Below are 17,326 nucleotides of genomic sequence, written 5' to 3' on the forward strand. Positions count from 1 at the left end.
GTGTCTTGAATTTGATGCGGGCTGTAACCGGTAGCCAGTGCATGGATATGAAGAGAGGTGCAACATGGGCCTTTTTGGGCTCATTGAAGACCAGTCGTGCTGTTGCATTCTGAATCATTTGTAGAGGTCTGATTGTACTTGCTGGAAGACCGGCTAAAAGAGCATTGCAGTAGTCCAGCCTGGAAATGACCAGGGCCTGGACGAGGAGTTGTGCAGCATGCTCTGTTAGGAAAGGCCTGATCTTTCTGATGTTGTGCAATGCAAACCTGCAAGATCTAGCAGTTTTAGCTATGTGGTCTTTAAAAGTCAATTGGTTGTCAAAGATTACACCCAGATTTCTGGCTGAAGTCGATGGGGTAATTGTTGATGAACCTAACTGGATGGAGAAGTCATGTTGTAAAGTTGGAGTGGCAGGAAAGACAAGGAGCTCGGTCTTTGCTAGATTGAGCTGTAGATGGTGTTCCTTCATCCAAGCAGAGATATCCGCCAGGCAGCCTGAGATCCGCGCAGCTACCGATGGATCATCTGGTTTGAATGAAAGATAGAGCTGTGTGTCATCAGCATAGCAATGGTAGGAGAAGCCATGTGCCTGTATGATGGGGCCCAGAGATGTAGTATATATGGAGAAGAGGAGGGGTCCAAGAACTGATCCCTGAGGAACCCCAGTGACCAGTTGATGTGGTTTTAGATACCTCCCCTCCCCAGGCCACTCTGAAAGACCTACCAGAGAGGTAGGATTTGAACCAGCAAAGTGAAGTCCCTGTGATGCCCAGCGATGAGAGGGTGGACAGAAGGATCTGGTGATTCACCGTGTCAAAGGCTGCAGATAGATCCAGCAAGATGAGTACTGATGATTTGGAATCAGCTTTTGCAGTCCGCAAGGCTTCAGTGACAGACAGTAGCGCAGTCTCAGTTGAATGGCCACTCCTGAACCCAGACTGGTTAGCATCCAATAGATTGTTCTGTGAGAGGAATAAAGATAGCTGGTTGAAAACAGCTCGTTCCAGTGTTTTTGCTATGAATGGAAGGAGAGAGACAGGTCTGTAGTTGTCAATGAGTGAAGTGTTAAGTGTTGGTTTTTTGAGCAGTGGGGTGACCCGGGCCTGCTTAAATGTAGTGGGGAAGGTGCCTGTGAGAAGAGATGTGTTGATGATGTGTGTGATCACTTCATAGTTTTTTCAAGACGTCTTGCTTTTCGATTTATTATAAGATTACTAGTGTAATAAATTCTAGTACTTTTACCCAACTGAAGCGTATAGTATAGCAAGTGCAGAAAGTCAATAGGCTCAGACACAAACAGCCTATAAGGGTGAATTATTTAAATACTTATATATAGTTTACTAAAATCAAATAAGTTAAATAATAATGGTATAAGAATTAAATAATGCACTCAATATAAATCAATATGAATTTGAAACATTTTATATAATTTAAAAACTACATCTTTTAAGCTTTATCTTGAACTGTGAAAGCTATTAAATAGCCTATATTTAACCAACACAAACTTGTTACTGCTGTAGTTTTGTAACTCTGAATTTAGACTGAATCATTTGATGCACAGTTTTTTTGTTTGTTTTTTTTTTACATCAGCCTGTCAGATGTTTCGTCCGATTATTACTGTCAATTATAGCAATGACTCGTGCATATTTAGCCAATTTACTCATGTATTTTCATTCATAACTCATGTTTGTCATTCTTGAAGTGGTATACATGGACGTTTGGTCCTCTTAGCCAAACAAAACTTTTTTTTTTTGATTGTCAATGGATTACAATACTGTGGTCGCTTCAACCCACGGACATGAAAAACAACCCACAGCAACAATATGAAAGTAGAGGACTTGGCAACAATGGCGAACACATGAATCGTTAAGTGGAATCGAAATGCCCTTCTCTTATCGAATACCCAGTTCTTGGAATTTTGGAACCGGTTCTAAAATGGAACTGGTTCTCGATACCCAACCCTAGCCAAGAGAAGACTGGTATTTCCTTGCTGTAAACAGTCTTGGTTCTTGAGAGACTAACAAAATTCTCACCAAAGCTTCCGCTACATAGGGTCCGATGTCTCTCTTGAACGTTCATTCAATTAGTGGAAGCTATAGATTACCATTTATAAGGTTTTATGGATATTTTTCTTAGACAAACGCATCAATTCACTTCAGAAGGCCTTTTTTTAACCCTCCGGAGCTGTGTGAAAATCTCAACAATGAATAGCTGTTGAGATTTAGAAGTCCAATAAAAATGCATCAATCCATCATAAAAAGTACTTCACACTTTTTACGATGGATGAATGCATTTTATTGGACTTCAGAATCTCAACAGCTATTCACTGTTCTTTTAAAGCCAGGACATTTTTTAAGTTATAACTCCTATTGCATTAACCTAAAAGAAGAAAGTCATATACACCTAGGACGGCTTGAGGGTCTGTAAATCATTGTGTAATTTGTGGCAAACCTATTTTTGTTCTAATTTCACGCAGACAAGCACCACTCAGATTTTCTTCTGAAGAAAAAGTTTAGCTCTTTCTTTTATCATATCCCGGAGCTTCATTAAACTTTCCACCCTTCCTCCTGGAAGCTTTTACCGAACATTAGCGCACAAAACCAAGAAGATGTGATCCGCACAGGTCCGAAAGAGAAAGAGACGGAGTGATGCTTTCTCGAAAGAGAGAGTGCGTGGTCGTTTGATCAGCTATTGGCTGCGGTTTGGCTTTGTTGCTATGGCAACAGCTGGTTCTGTTGTGGTGTAGTTTGTTTGTGGAGCCGTGAGCGTGTCCCTGAGTGCTTCTCTCAAGACACACACACATACACACACAGGACCCAGAGCTGTTTAGTTTGTTTGCCTGTTCACTTGCGTTTTCTGCTGAGGGTCTACTGAAGCGTCCATCTTGATAGACGGACCTTGGCAGGGCAAAACGAAACACTAGTTCACAGGTAGGCCTCACAGATGTGGCTGATTGGGTGTTTGAGTTCGTAGTGTGAGCTTTTGATTGGATATTTGCTCAACAAGTGTGTTTCCTGCTCATTCATTGGTTGTTTCAGTAGCTACATTGATGTTATACTAGTTCTAAGAGATAAATGCTACTTGTTGAGTATTATTTGGTTCAGAGTAGTTCGTGTGACACTGAAGACTGAAATAAATATTCAAAGTACATTTTATTCCAACAGAGAACAGCTATTTTTATTTAATTCATGATGGTTGTTTATAATGAGTCTTATTGATTGCGAGAATCAAATAATCAAAAGAGATGATGTCAACTCATGGCACTGTTTTTCTGTCCCATCTGTCTCTCAGAGCTCCAGTGATGCACCCAGCACTCCCAAGTTTAGTAAAGACCAGCGAGACATCTTCTTCCCAGCATCGTTCTCCACGCCGTGCCTCCACTCGCACACGTACCCAGCATCAACGCAGGACGGGGAGGCCAAGCTGAACAAGACTCCTCGGCCGCTTCTCATACAGCCACAGACACACAGCGCTCCAACACAGATCTACTGCCCGCCTTCCAGCCAACCCGACCAATCACAACAGCGGAAGACGCCCAGCCAGCCAATAGCAAGCATGGCCTTCTTGCCTCACACAGGTATGGCGTCTATCGACTTTTTTTTTTTTTTTGCTGTTAAATGGTTAAATTAACTTTAACATAAAATAATCTGCTGTGTATAACACTTAGCATACTATTCGTCGTATATTGTGCAATGTTTACTGCGTATACCTCTTAGTACAGCATAGTTTTGTGAGTGAACATGTTTAAATTTGTACAATCATCTCAAAAATGCACAGTTATTTTAGTGAAAGAAATGGAACCTTTTATTCAGTGAGAATGCATTAAATTACTGAAGCTTGTTTCTGCCACAGAATAAAAAATAAAAGTGGTAATTGCGATTGTTTTTTATCTTACAATTGACTTTTTTTCTTGCAATTTATTTAGTGGGGGAAACGTGTTACAATTGCGAGTTAAGTCAAAACTGATATATTAACACCCTGAGTTTACATCTCACAATTCTGAGAAGAAAAAAACAGAATTGCAAGATACAAACTCACAATTCAGAGAAAAGTCAGAATTGTGTGAAAAAGTCAAAACTGCAAGACATAAACTCCTAATTGTGAGGAAAAAGTCAGAACTGCAAGATACAAACTCGCATTTGTGAAAAAAAAGCCAGAATAGCGAGTTTTTGTCTTGTAATTCTTGCAATTGCGAGTTATATCACAGAATTTTTAGATAAAAAGTCGCAATAACCTTTTTTATTTAGAGGCAGAAACGTGTTTCCATTTTAAACTGATCTACAGTGAATATAAAAAACATTTATAATGTTACAATTGCAAGTCAGAAATGAGATAAACTCGCAATTCTGAGAACATATCAGTCTTTTTTTGGAATTTATAACTTGAAATTGTGAGTTTATATCTTACAATTCTGAGAAAGAAAAAAGAAATGCGAGATACAATGTCATAACTCAGAGGAAAAAAGTGTAAAATCTCAAAATTGCGAGATACAAGCCTGCATTCGCGGAAAAAGTCAAACTTGCAAGTTTTTGTCTTGAAATTCTGATATTGTCAATTGTGAGTATATAGTTCTGACTGTGAGACAACTTACAATTGCAAGTTATATTACAAAATTCTGAGAAAAGAGAGTTAGAATTTTTTTTATAAATAGTTGCAATAACCTTTTTTTTATTTAGTGGTGGAAACATGTTTTTTTATATTAAATAGATCCACGGTGAATATAAAAAAAAACATTTACAATGTTACAATTGCAAGATACCTCATAATTCAATTCAATTTTCTTTTTTTTAGAATTGTAAGTTTATCTCGCAATTCTGACTTTACAACATGCAATTGCGAGTTAAGTCAGAATTGAGATATAAACTTTTGAAGTCTTTTCCCCTTCAAAATTGGACTTTATAATTCTAAGTAAGAATTGCGAGATACAAACTTGCAGTTTTGAGACAAAAGTCAGCGTTGCGAGATACAAATATTTTGCGACAATTCTGACTTTATTTCTCGCAACTGCAAGTTTATATTACACAATTCTCACTTTATTGCTCACAATTTATATCACAAAATTCTGAGGAATTATGAGATAATTGCAATAGTGCCAGAAATGTGTTTCCATATAAAATTGATCTACAGTAAATATTAAAATACATGTTGCAATTGTAAGATATCTCATAATTTAAATTTTTTTCCTCAGAATTGTGCCTTTTTTTTCCCCCAAGTTTGTGATATTAACTGATCTAGTAATTCTGACTTTATTTCTCGCAATTGTGAGTTTATATTGCAATTCTGAGAAAAAGTAAGAATTGCTAGAATTATTATGGCGGAAATGTGCATCTATATTAAACTGGATCTACAGGGAATATAAAAACATTTATCATGTTACAAGATTTTTATCTAAAATAAATGCTGCTCCTTTAGACTGTTTGTTCTTTAAGGAATCCCAGTTTTCACAAAATCATTAAACAGCACAATGATTTCATCAATGATAATAAATGTTTCTTGAGCAGCAAATCAACGTATATGACCCTGGACCACAAAACCAGTCTTAAGTCGCTGGGGTATGTTTGTAGCAATAGCCAAAAATACATGGTATGGGTCAAAATTATTGATTTTTCTTTTATGCCAAAAATCATTAGGAAATTAAGTAAATATCATGTTCCATGAAGATTTTTTATAAAATTTATACTATAAATATATCAAAATGTAATTTTTGATTATTAATATACATTGTTAAGAACTTAATTTGGAGAACTTTAAAGGTGATTTTCTCAGTATATAGATTTTTTTTGCACCCTCAGATTCCAGATTTTCAAATAGATGTATCTCGGCCAAATATTGTCCTATCCTAACAAACAATACATCAATAGAAAGCTTATTTATTGAGCTAGTATTCCATTTAAGTTGGCTCTGTTGTATTATATTATTATATAAATATATTATATAGAATTTGACACCCTTTGCAGTAGACGCTGCATTGGTTGAAACTCATTTGACAGATTTCCACATGTGTCCAGCAGAGGGCGTGTTTGTTCATCAGATTAAACATTCTGTTTATGATTTACACTTTATGTAACCACTGCATGCAAGGGATCAACATACAGCATATAACTTCAATAGGGGTGTGACGAGATCTCGTGCGAGATCCGTTGGTGTCTCACAAGATCTGATTGGTCTCGCGAGAACGTGAAGATATCATGGCAAAACATTTTGAAGTGTTTACATTAGAGCCGCATGACTAACAGTTAAAATATCACAATCTCTATTCAAACACCCACGCGATCTTATTGATGAATGACAACGATTCAGCGTTGTCTATTATAACTCTTTTGCGCGCTCCACTGACGCATACGATGTGAAAGTTATTGAAGACATTCAAATCTGCATTCTTACTGCTGCGGTTTCAGAAAGCAACAGTCTTTTTAACCACATAATCATCAATGTTTCTTTGTTACAGACATTTAAATAACATAAGCACTGGGATAAAAGCTTATAGTTTGGATATAAACACGTATTGTCTACAGTAGCGATCAAAACGAAAGTATCTTCTAACATGTCTGTAGAGCAACGTTTATTCTCTTCGCCAGGAGATGGCAACAACTACACGTTTAAAAAAAAAAAAAAAAGTATTTGTCATTGAATTATACATTCAAGAGATTCCAATAGTGAAACAGGTTTTTATTAATTGAGACACTGGCTCCTTCATTTTTTTTTTTTTAATTCAGACTTGAGCAGTGAACATTCTGTCAGAACCACTGGTAAATTACGTAATTTTGTTTAGATTTCTAATCCTTTTTTTCTTCAGAATTGTGATCTCCAGTTTATAAAAGAAAATCGTTTTTCAGTTTACCCAGAATCATGCAGCATTAGTTTACATTTTTGTTACTGCATATAATTCATTAAAATAGAAGTTTAATTTCATAAAGTACAAGTTCATATCAAAATGCGCCTACATTTTTTTGCATTTTGTGTTTTTTGTTGAATAAAATACTATTTTCCCCTATATATTTCATCATTGAGGATTTATTTTAACAAGTTAAAAAATCTTGTCTCGTCTTGTACTCATGAGATAAGTGTCTCGTCACACCCCTAAACTTCAACAAAACTTTCATTACTAATAGAGCAAGTTGTGTCTGTCCCACGTCTTTCTGTAAGATACACATGCAGACAGACTGGCCTTTAACGGGTGTGTTCACTGTGACTCGTTCAGACTGATGTGTTCTGTGCTTCATGCTCAGTTGCTAAGGAAACAAGGATGAAGTGCCCAAGTACATGATTGTGTTAAGTGTGCATGTATACAGCAGAAAGACCTTGTGCGTGTGTGTGTGTGTCCTTGAGGCCGAATGAAAGTACACGCTCTACTACATAATCACATTTGGGTGGGTCAGCTCAGTCTTTGAAATGCAGTCACAGTTTGTACCTCATGAGATGTTATGTCAAATGGTGTTAGGAGTAAATGTGCATAGTCATCATAAACATGCTTAGATGCACACAAACAAGCTCTATCTGGCACTGTGTTATTGATTATTGGTGTGATGTTTACAGTCAGTGGTTATTAAGCTCATTAAATCATGTTATTCTCACAACCATAGTAACCGTAATCCTTGACAACACTGTATCTCAGACGCATTTTATTCTGACACTTTAGTGGAAACTGAAAAATAAATGCAGATATTTAAGTAAATAACCTTCATCATTTAAAAAAGCTGAGATAAACAAAGTAATAGTTATTAGGAAATGGTTAAATGTTTACAAAAAGGTAGAAATTAAATTAGAAATGTTGCTTTTGCAATGAACTGAAATAAGTTTAAGTGAAATAAAATAAAAATAAACTAAATAAAAATTGCTAAATGCTAAATAGAAATAAGTAAAATAGAATAATAATTTACTAAAATTGAACTAATGTAAAAATACTAGGTTTGTCAGTTCAACATGTTAACTTAATTAGTTATGATAAAATAATGTGATTCAAATATTTTAATGCAGTTAACGCACTGGCGTTTCATATAGTTGACTGTTGAAAAATAAGATGCAGGGCAACAACTCTATAAATGCAGTTATGACCTAAAATTCAAGATATTGGTGCAAAAATAGCCCCTGTATGTGTTTTGTCTCATATTCACAGGCATGTGCCAAAAAATTAGAATATCGCTGGAAAGTCCATTTATTTCAGTAATTTGTTTCAAAAAGTGAAACTTGTATGTTATATTAGTTCACTACACACAAAGTGAAATATTTCAAGCCTTTATTTGTTTTAATTTTAATGATTATGGATTAAAGACAAAAAAAGCATTTCACAAAATGAAAAAGAAAAGAATATTTCATGTGACCAATAAAAAAGGATCTTAAACACATTTTAGCCTTCTGAACAGTGTTGTTTTTGACAACCATCTTAGATTTAGTCTTAGTCTTTTGGACTAAAATGGTTATTAGTTTTAGTCAAATTTTAGTCACTTCTATATGTGATAGTTTTAGTCCAATTTTAGTCGACGAAAAGTCAAAAAGGTTTTAGTCTAGTTTTAGTCGACGAAAAGTCAAAAATGTTTTAGTCTAGTTTTAGTCAAAAAAGGGGAAAAAGTAGTCTTTTAACAAATTAATGTAGGTCAGTAAGTATTTTGCTGTTGGGTAGTGTCACTTAAGTTCTGAAAATAGCAGATCTATAGTTCAACAAAATGTGAGCTTCCGGATCGACTATTTTCACCAATAATTACAATAATGAAGGAATGTTTTAAAACATAAAAGACAAACAAGGATGGAATGCTAAAGCGGCTTGCCATACTAGTATGGCAAGGAGTTTTTAATGCTAAAACGGCTTGCCATAGCGGCAGATATTTTCCGGTTTTAATTGGCATGCACAATAAGCAGAAATGTCATGCATTTTAAACGTCTGACGGACCAACCACTAACATTTTCGTCTATTCTCGTCTCGTCAACGAAAACTCACACACGTCTCGTCATGTTTTAGTCATCAACGAGCCATTTTTATTTCGTCAACGTCTCGTTATCGTCATGGAAAAAAGTGGCGTCAACAAAATGATTTCGTCATCGTCATCGTTGACGAAAACAACACTGCTTCTGAAAAGTGTGTTAATGTACTGCATTTCGGGGTCTCTGTTCCCTCGTCTTTCTTTTGACAATACCCCATAGATTTTCAATGGGGTTTAAGTCAGGCGAGTTTGCCGGCCAATCAAGTACAGTTATTCCATGGCTATTAAACCAGGTACTGGTAGTTTTGGTTTTGTAGGCAGGTGCCAAATCCTGCTGGAAAATAAAATCATCATCTCCAAAAAGCTTGTCAGCAACAGGAAGCATGAAGTGCTCTTAAATTTCCTGGTAGACAGCTGCGTTGTCTTTTATCACATCCACAGTCAATGGACCCACACCAGCAGATGACATGGCTCCAAACCATCACTGACTGTGGAAACTTCACACTGGACTTTAAGCAGCTTGACTTTTGTGCCTCTCCGGTCTTCCTCCAGACTCTGGGACCTTGATTTGCAAATCAAATGCAAAATTTGCTTTCATCTGTAAACAGGACTTGGGACCACTGGGCAACAGACCAATACCTTTTCTCCTTAGCCCAGCACAGATGCTTCTGACATTGTTTTTGGTTCAGGATCTGCTTGACCCATAATCAGGCTTTTTGGAGATGATGGTTTTATTTTGATGCTGTAATTGGTGCAAAAGGAACCCAACACTGAGGACACTGATGTACTGAGTACATAATACATTAACCCACTTTTCAGAAGGCCAACATGTGTTTAAGATCCTTTTTTATTGGTCACATGAAATATTCTAATTTTGTGAAATACTGGATTTTTTTTTTGTCTTTAATCCATAATCATTTAAATTGTAACAAATAAAGGCTTGAAATATTTCACTTTGTGTGTAGTGAACTAATATAACATACAGGTTTCACTTTTTGAAACAAATTATTGAAATAAATGGACTTTCCCCTCAATATTCAAATTTTTTGGCACATACCTGCATATCACACAATATCACACAGGTAGCAAGAGCAATATTTTGTACCGATCTATCACAAGCTTAAATGTGATTTCATACAACAGTTCAGTAAATAATAAGTTGATTGTGGTATATTTTAAATGCAATGTTATGTGATTTTTTTCTTAATTTTGCAGGGGACATATTACCTTTGAAGCCATGGCAGAATGCGGTGTTTAGTTTCTGAATGAATCCCTGCTTTGAACGAATCCTGTGAATCACTTAAATTGATTTAAAGCCTCATTCATAAAGTGAGCCATTTACTGAATTCCTAAATAAATCAGAGGTTTGAACGAATTGAAATACATTTACCGCCACCTGCTGGCAGATTTAGTTTCTTATTTTAGTTACGTTTCATTAAATACTACAACAACTACTGCTAAAAGTATTAAAGGGATAGTTCACCCAAACAAATTTCATTCTGGTGTCATTAACTCACCCTAATGTCATTTCAAACCTTTCTTTTGTGGAGCATAAAAGAAGGTATTTTAAAGACTGTTGGTAACAAAGCTATTTTGGTTACCAGTGACTTTCAATGTGTGAACAAAAAATACTGAGATGTTTCTCAAATTATCTTCTTTTTATATTATATAGTTTACGTTAGGCCATTGCAGAATTTTATGTTGAATCAAATCAAATATTTCTTTGTAAGCTACAATTTGTCTATTTGTCAATGTCTATTTGATACTTTCTCATTTAACACAACAATAGTTTTAAATAATCTTTTGTGGGTGTTTTCTCAGTCAAACTTAGATTAGATTAGATTAATTGACCGAAGCATCATCTAATTAATTTTAATAATTTTTAATAATTAATAATTTTTCTAATTAAAAAATTTGAATCAACTGACAGCCCTAAAAAAATACTAATAAATACTATAATAGTATATAAATCAATCAAAAATAACACTGATATACAGTATGTATTTGATGCATTAATACAGAATTCAGTTGAGATGGCACTCACCAAACTGGTTTGAATGTGGCCCATCTGATCAGATTTTTGTGTCTGAATGATCTACTAATGGCATGTGTCTCTGTGTTTGTGTTTGTAGAGGACAGAGAGGAGCCGGTTACTGAGGGTCTGCTGTACCGCCAGCAGGAGTCCCATCTGTGCCAGCAGATGAAGATGGCCACCGTTTCTCAGATTCACAGCGCACAGGAGTGGGCCGGTCACGAGCCCCCATCCTGCTCGACACACACCAGCACAGGTAACGTCTGCTCGTGTTTGTTTGATTTCTTTAAAGTAAGGATGCATTAAAGGAGAAGTTCACTTCCAGAACAAAAATGTTTAGACAATGTACTCACCCCATTGTCATCCAAGATGTTCATGTCTTTTATTCTTCAGTCATAAAGAAATTATGTTCAGGAATGTTCTGCATATAATAGACTTCTATGGTGCCTGCAAGTTTGAACTTTCAAAATGCAGTTTAAATACAGCTTCAGAGGACTCTAAACGATCTCATCCAAGGAAGAAGGGTCTTATCTAGTGTTTTCTTAAAAAATTTACAATTTATATACTTTTTAACCTCAAACACTCGTCTTGTCTAGCTCTGCGTGTATTTCCGTTCAAGACAGTTAGGGTATGTCGAAAAACTCCCATCTCATTTTCTCCTCCAACTTCCAAATGGTCCAACATCGCGCAGAAGTACACGCTCTTTACAAAAAAAGGTAAAACAGGGATGAGAGGATTTTGAAGATGGGATTTTTTTGACATACCCTAACTGTCTTGAACTGGAATACACAGAGTTCACGCAGAGCTAGACAAGATGAGCATTTGGGGTTAATAAGTATATAAATTGTACAGTTTTTTTTTTAGAAATTAACCAATCGTTTTACTGTTATTATACATTGACTGGGATCGTTTAGAGCCATTTTAAGCAAATTCAAACTTGCAGCCACCATTTAAGTCCACTATTTGGAGATGGTTCCTGAAATGTTTTCCTCAAAAAACATAATTTCTTAACCACCGAAGAAAGAAAGACATAAACATCTTGGATGACAAGGGGGTGAGTAAATTATCTACATTTTTGTCATTTAACTTGATCAAAAGTGACAGCAAAGACATTTATAGGGTTACAGAATGCTGCTCTTGTAAACTTTATATTCACTTTAAGGATCCTGGAAGTTTCAGTTTCCTCAAAAATTTGAAGCAGCACAACTGTTATCAACACTGATGATAATAATAATAATAATAATAATAATAATAATAATAATAAATGTTTCTTCTTGAGCAGCAGATAAGCATATTAGAATGATTTCTGAAGGATCATGGGACACTGACGACTGGAGTAATGATGCTGAAAATTCAGCTTTGCGTCACAGGAATAAATTATATTCTAAAGCACTTTAAAATAGAAAACTGGTATTTTAAATTGCAATAATATTTCACAACTTCTTTAAAAAAAATGTTAAATCAGTTTTATGTATATATAAAATTATGCACATTTGATATTTAGTGATGTTATTTTATAATTAAAATAATTCCATAACACCTACCCATTCTCTACCTTAGTTATCCACATTTTTATCATTTTTAAGTCATCTAAGAATTTATTTATTTTTGTCAATGATTGTTTACAGACATTGACCAGTCAAAGCAGGGAGATGCGAGTCGCATCCGATCCAGAATTCCTCCCAACATGCCCAAACTGGTGATCCCCTCCACAGTCACTAAATTCCCCCCTGAGATAACAGTCACGCCCCCTACGCCCACCCTGCTCTCCCCGAAAGGTAGCATCTCTGAGGAGACCAAACAGAAACTTAAGGTTGGTATTTTTATATCACTGATCCCAACTCTTTGTAATATTGACACATCAACAGATCGACAAAGACACAAAACATGTATGAACACGTTTAAATGTGGCATTTTAAATGTGTTTTTGGGTCCGCTGTATATCAGATGTTCTCTTTTTCTGGTTTTCCCGTCAGAATGTGATCCTGTCCTCTCAGTCGGCAGCTAACGTGAAGAAAGACACTCTGGCTCAGCCCGCTTTAGAAGTGCAAGAGACGTCAAGTCAGGAATCCTCTCTTGAAAGCGAGTCGGATGAGGAAGACGACTACATGGACATTTGAAGGGTCAAGCTTCGAGTCGCACTTCTGCAGAACTCTCAATCCGAGCTCTGAAGTGAAATCTCCTTTTTTAAATGTGTAGCTGCAGCTAATCGTTGACGTTTTTGTCTTCGTTTTTCTATATCGCGTTTTCTCCGCTGTATGCACGTTTTTTTCAGCGAAAGGGCTTTTTTCCTACCCTGGCACTTGTTGTCCTGTTGGTTCTGCGCCTCTGCTGCTAAGCATGGACTGGGTTTCTATGTCGCTCCGTTCTTTTTATTGTCGCGTACGATCCTGCAAAGTGCCATTCTTACTCAAATCGACGCTCACACAGTGGAATCATGAAAAGTCAGTACAAAATCATTTCCTAGAGGATGGACTATGTGATGTTGGCAGTTTGTGTAATGCAATTTACTCACTCAGAGTTTCTTGGGCATTAAATCCATCGTGACGTTGTTTACATATTTGAGAAGAAGTAAATTGCGCTTGACGTTTGGTCAGGTCATCGGTGTAAAATAAACACGATTCATATCACTACCAAGTTTCAATGGCATTGCGACCAAACGTGGAATTTCCCCTCAAGACGTCAGCATGCAAACGTGACCGTTTTTTCCAGCCGCGTGGACGTGTATCTCTGTTTTCCTGCATATGTATTTGTACGTGTGCTTTTTTCAGAGCTCTGCTGCCTACACAAACAGCATGCATGGGGCATCATGTTTGATCGGTCGTCCATGCTTTAGCTACTGGCTTTTTAAAGGGGACTTCTACAAATTTAGGATTCTTCACAGCACCACGAGATTTCAATTTAGATCTTTTTTCTATTGGTTGTGAAATGATCAAACTTTGGAGTATTTAAGCCACCACAAGTTTCATTTTAGGTTTATTCCTGTTCATGTCTCACATTTTTGACATAATTTCACGTCAAGTAGTTTTATTACATTTCCATTTGAGGATCATAGTAGCAACTGAGAGCGCTGCGTCACCAGCACTGAGAAGACGTGACTATTATTCATATCACAATTGAAATATGAATGTGATTTAACTAGCTACACAAGTTAATTTGTTATTTTTATTTTTTTCTAGGATTATGCCAAGATGTCTGAATCACAAATGGTGAAAATTGGTGCTGATCACTTATTTTTGGCTTTTTAAAAACATCTTTAAATGGTTAAATGGAAAGTTCCCCCCAAAAAATGACAGGTCTTTTATCATTTACTACAGTTATATTGTATCAAACCAATGACTTTTTTTCTGTGAAACAAAAAAGAAGAAATTTAGTAGAATACAATGAAAGTGAATGGAGACCAGGAGCTGCCAAGCTCCAGATATGACAAAAAAAAAAAAACACCAAAAAGTTGTTTAATATGACTTGTGCACTATATTCTAAGTCATTTCATGCTTTTGCATGAGGAACAGACTGAAATTTAAGTCATTTAAGTTCTGCTGCAGCGCTCAAATCTAATTTGTGTGTAATATTAGTATGTCAAGACCTGGAAAAAACTGATTTTCAGTGAATAATAAGTGACATTTTGGTTTGTTCTTTGACTTAAGACTATTAAATGGCTTCTGAAGTCTACAAATATGGCTCTCAAGCCATATTGGACTTCTTTTATAGTGCTTTTTTGATCACCATTCACTTTCAGTGTATGGTGAAGAGCAGCATGGACATCCTGCCAAACATCTCCTTTTTGATGACAAGATGGTAAGAATGTGAAGACAGAAACTTACTGCCAAGATGTCTGAATCACAGATGAAAAAGGCCTAAAAAGGCCTGATCCCTTATTTTTGGCTTTTTAAAAACATCTTTAAATGGAAAGTTCACCCAAAAAATCATTTACTACGCTTATATTGTTCTAAACCCATAAGACTTTTTTCAGTAGGACACAAAATAAGAAATTTAGTAGAATGTTCATGCTGCTCTTTTCCATACAATGAAAGTGAATGGAAACCAGCAATGCTTTGCATGAGGAGCAAACTGAAATGTAAGTCTTGAGTTCTGCTGCAGCTCTCAAATCTCATTTGTGTATGATATTAGTATGTCAAGACCTGGAAACACCAGATTTTCAGAGAATAATGAGTGACATTTTCGGTTTGTTCTTTCACTTAAGACTACCAGTTGGCTTCTGAAGTCTTGAAATATGGTGCTCAAGCCATATATGCCACTTTTATGGTACATTTTGCTCTTTTTTTATAGCCTTTGGTCACTATTCACATCCATTATATTGAAAAGATGAGCATGAACATCTTGCCAAACATCATCTTTTTGATGACAAGATGGTTAGAATATGAAGGCACAAACTTTTTTTATTTGTATTTTTTCTAGGATTATGCCAAGATGTCTGAATCACAAATGGTGAAAATTGGTGCTGATCACTTATTTTGGGCTTTTTAAAAAACATCTTTAAATGGTTAAATGGAAAGTTTGCCAAAATGGCAGTACATTTGTTCTAAACACATGTGACTTACATGTTTCTGTGGAACTCAAAGGAAGAAATTTAATTGAATGTTCATGCTGCTCTTTTCCATACAGTGAAAGTGAATGGAGACCAGTGGCAGTAAGGCTCCAAAAATGACAAAACGCACCAAAATTTATACACTATACTCGTTTGGTACCTTTTCACAGATCGAAATTTAAGTAATTTAAGTTCTGCTGCAGCTTTCAAATCTCATTTGTGTGCTGTATTAATATGTCAAGACCTGGAAACACCAGATTTTCAGTGAATAATGAGTGAAATTTTGGTTTGTTCTTTCACTTAAGCCTATTAAATGGCTTCTGAAGTCTTGAAATATGGTGCTCAAGCCATATTGGCCACTTTTATGGTGCATTTTACTCTTTTTTGGAGCCTTTGGTCATTATTCCCATCCATTTTATTGAAAGAGCAGCATGAACATCTTGCCAAACATCTCTTTGATGACAAGTTGTTAAGAATATGATGGGTAATACCAAAATGTCTGATGAAAAGGCCTAAAAATGGTGCTGATCCCTTATTTTTGGCTTTATAAAAAAAGTGCCCAGACGTTAGTTATATTGAAGTTATGTTCTTGACTTGTGGGATTTTGTTTCAATTTGGAGTAGCACTGCTTTCTCTTGGAGCATTAAGAGCATGTCTGACTAGACATTTGTGATTTTCTTTTCTCGTGACGTGTCTGTAGACGTCGCTCAAAGGTGGTGCTGGTCGTGTTTTCCCCCCACCGGATTATTTCCAGAAAAATTTAGACGGAGGAATGTTTTTTACCGAACGTTTTCTACTTGTAGACGGATAAATAGTTACCAGTATTTTTTCGAGTGCAGATTTTTTCAATATAAGACGAAAAGACTTTGAAGGGATGAGGTGTTTCGATGCAACGAGCATGTGTGACCAAACTACCTGTAAACAGATAAAGAGATGTTTCTATTTTTTCCTCTTTGTAAAATAATATTTTGTTTGTTGTTGTCTTTTGTATGCTGTCTCTATGCTTGTGTTGAGAATGTAAGGCGGCGGCAGAGGTGGATATATCCTCTGGTCTCTAGAGACGGGAGGTTTTCTGTGCTCTTTGGAGATGTAATGGGGTATTACTGTCCTCAGGCTTTTTTTTCTGAGAAGGTTGATATTTCTGACTTGCTGCATTGATGATATCACAAAACCAAAAATACACTTACAACATTTTTACCTGATCTTCGTTGTCTGTTTGTTTGTTTCTCTCTATAAAATCTCTCCACTTTTTGACATTATCTCCTCAAAGTCGTCCTGTAATCCTCTTGGGCCGAAGACCACCCGTCTCCCTTAGCCAGGCCATGTCAAAGGCTGAGTCCAGGCTGGTGTGAAGCCCTTAGACTTGAGGAAGGCCATTAAGACCCATTAGCAGCTCCCAGAGGTTTCTTATGAAGTGCTGCCAATGTGTCATTTAGTCCCTTTGTCAGGCACACTACACTGAGGGTTTGTTTTCTTACATACGGGACCAAATGTGTGTCAGATCTTTTTATTTTTAGGGGATGTGGGGGTAGGTGGTGATTGTTTGCCTCCTGTGTGCGTCTGCTGGCCTCTATCTGACTGAATACTTATGAGTCATAATGTATATTAGGACTTTGATCTATATTAAGGTCAATATGTAGTTCTGTAGTTAGGTTGGGTCATCGGTTGAGCCAGTTTAGGGAAGCTGTAAGGAAATTGGCCTTTAGTTCAAGTGAATGAGCCAATCATAGACGGCCCGGGGCTGTTTTTTGTAATAAAAGCTCAAGTGTTGTCAAACATGTCCAGACCTGTTGATGGCATTTTAATTCTAAATAAACTGGAATGAAA

At 36.2% G+C, this 17,326-nt stretch overlaps 1 protein-coding gene across 1 annotated transcript in view; it reads left to right on the forward strand.

Moving 5' to 3' along the window:
• The window catches only part of cabin1 (calcineurin binding protein 1), a 140,493-nt gene extending 123,792 nt beyond the window's left edge, over positions 1-16,701 (forward strand). Inside the window, exons 34-37 of the mRNA XM_073819143.1 lie at positions 3,292-3,577; positions 11,051-11,206; positions 12,579-12,763; positions 12,927-16,701. Of these exons, the coding sequence (XP_073675244.1) occupies positions 3,292-3,577; positions 11,051-11,206; positions 12,579-12,763; positions 12,927-13,070 (771 nt within the window). The 3' untranslated portion in view covers positions 13,071-16,701. The remainder of the gene's footprint in view (positions 1-3,291; positions 3,578-11,050; positions 11,207-12,578; positions 12,764-12,926) is intronic.
• The last annotated feature ends 625 nt before the right edge of the window (positions 16,702-17,326 follow it).

This window comes from Garra rufa, chromosome 15 (assembly GCF_049309525.1).
Source record: "Garra rufa chromosome 15, GarRuf1.0, whole genome shotgun sequence".
NCBI lineage: Eukaryota > Metazoa > Chordata > Actinopteri > Cypriniformes > Cyprinidae > Garra > Garra rufa.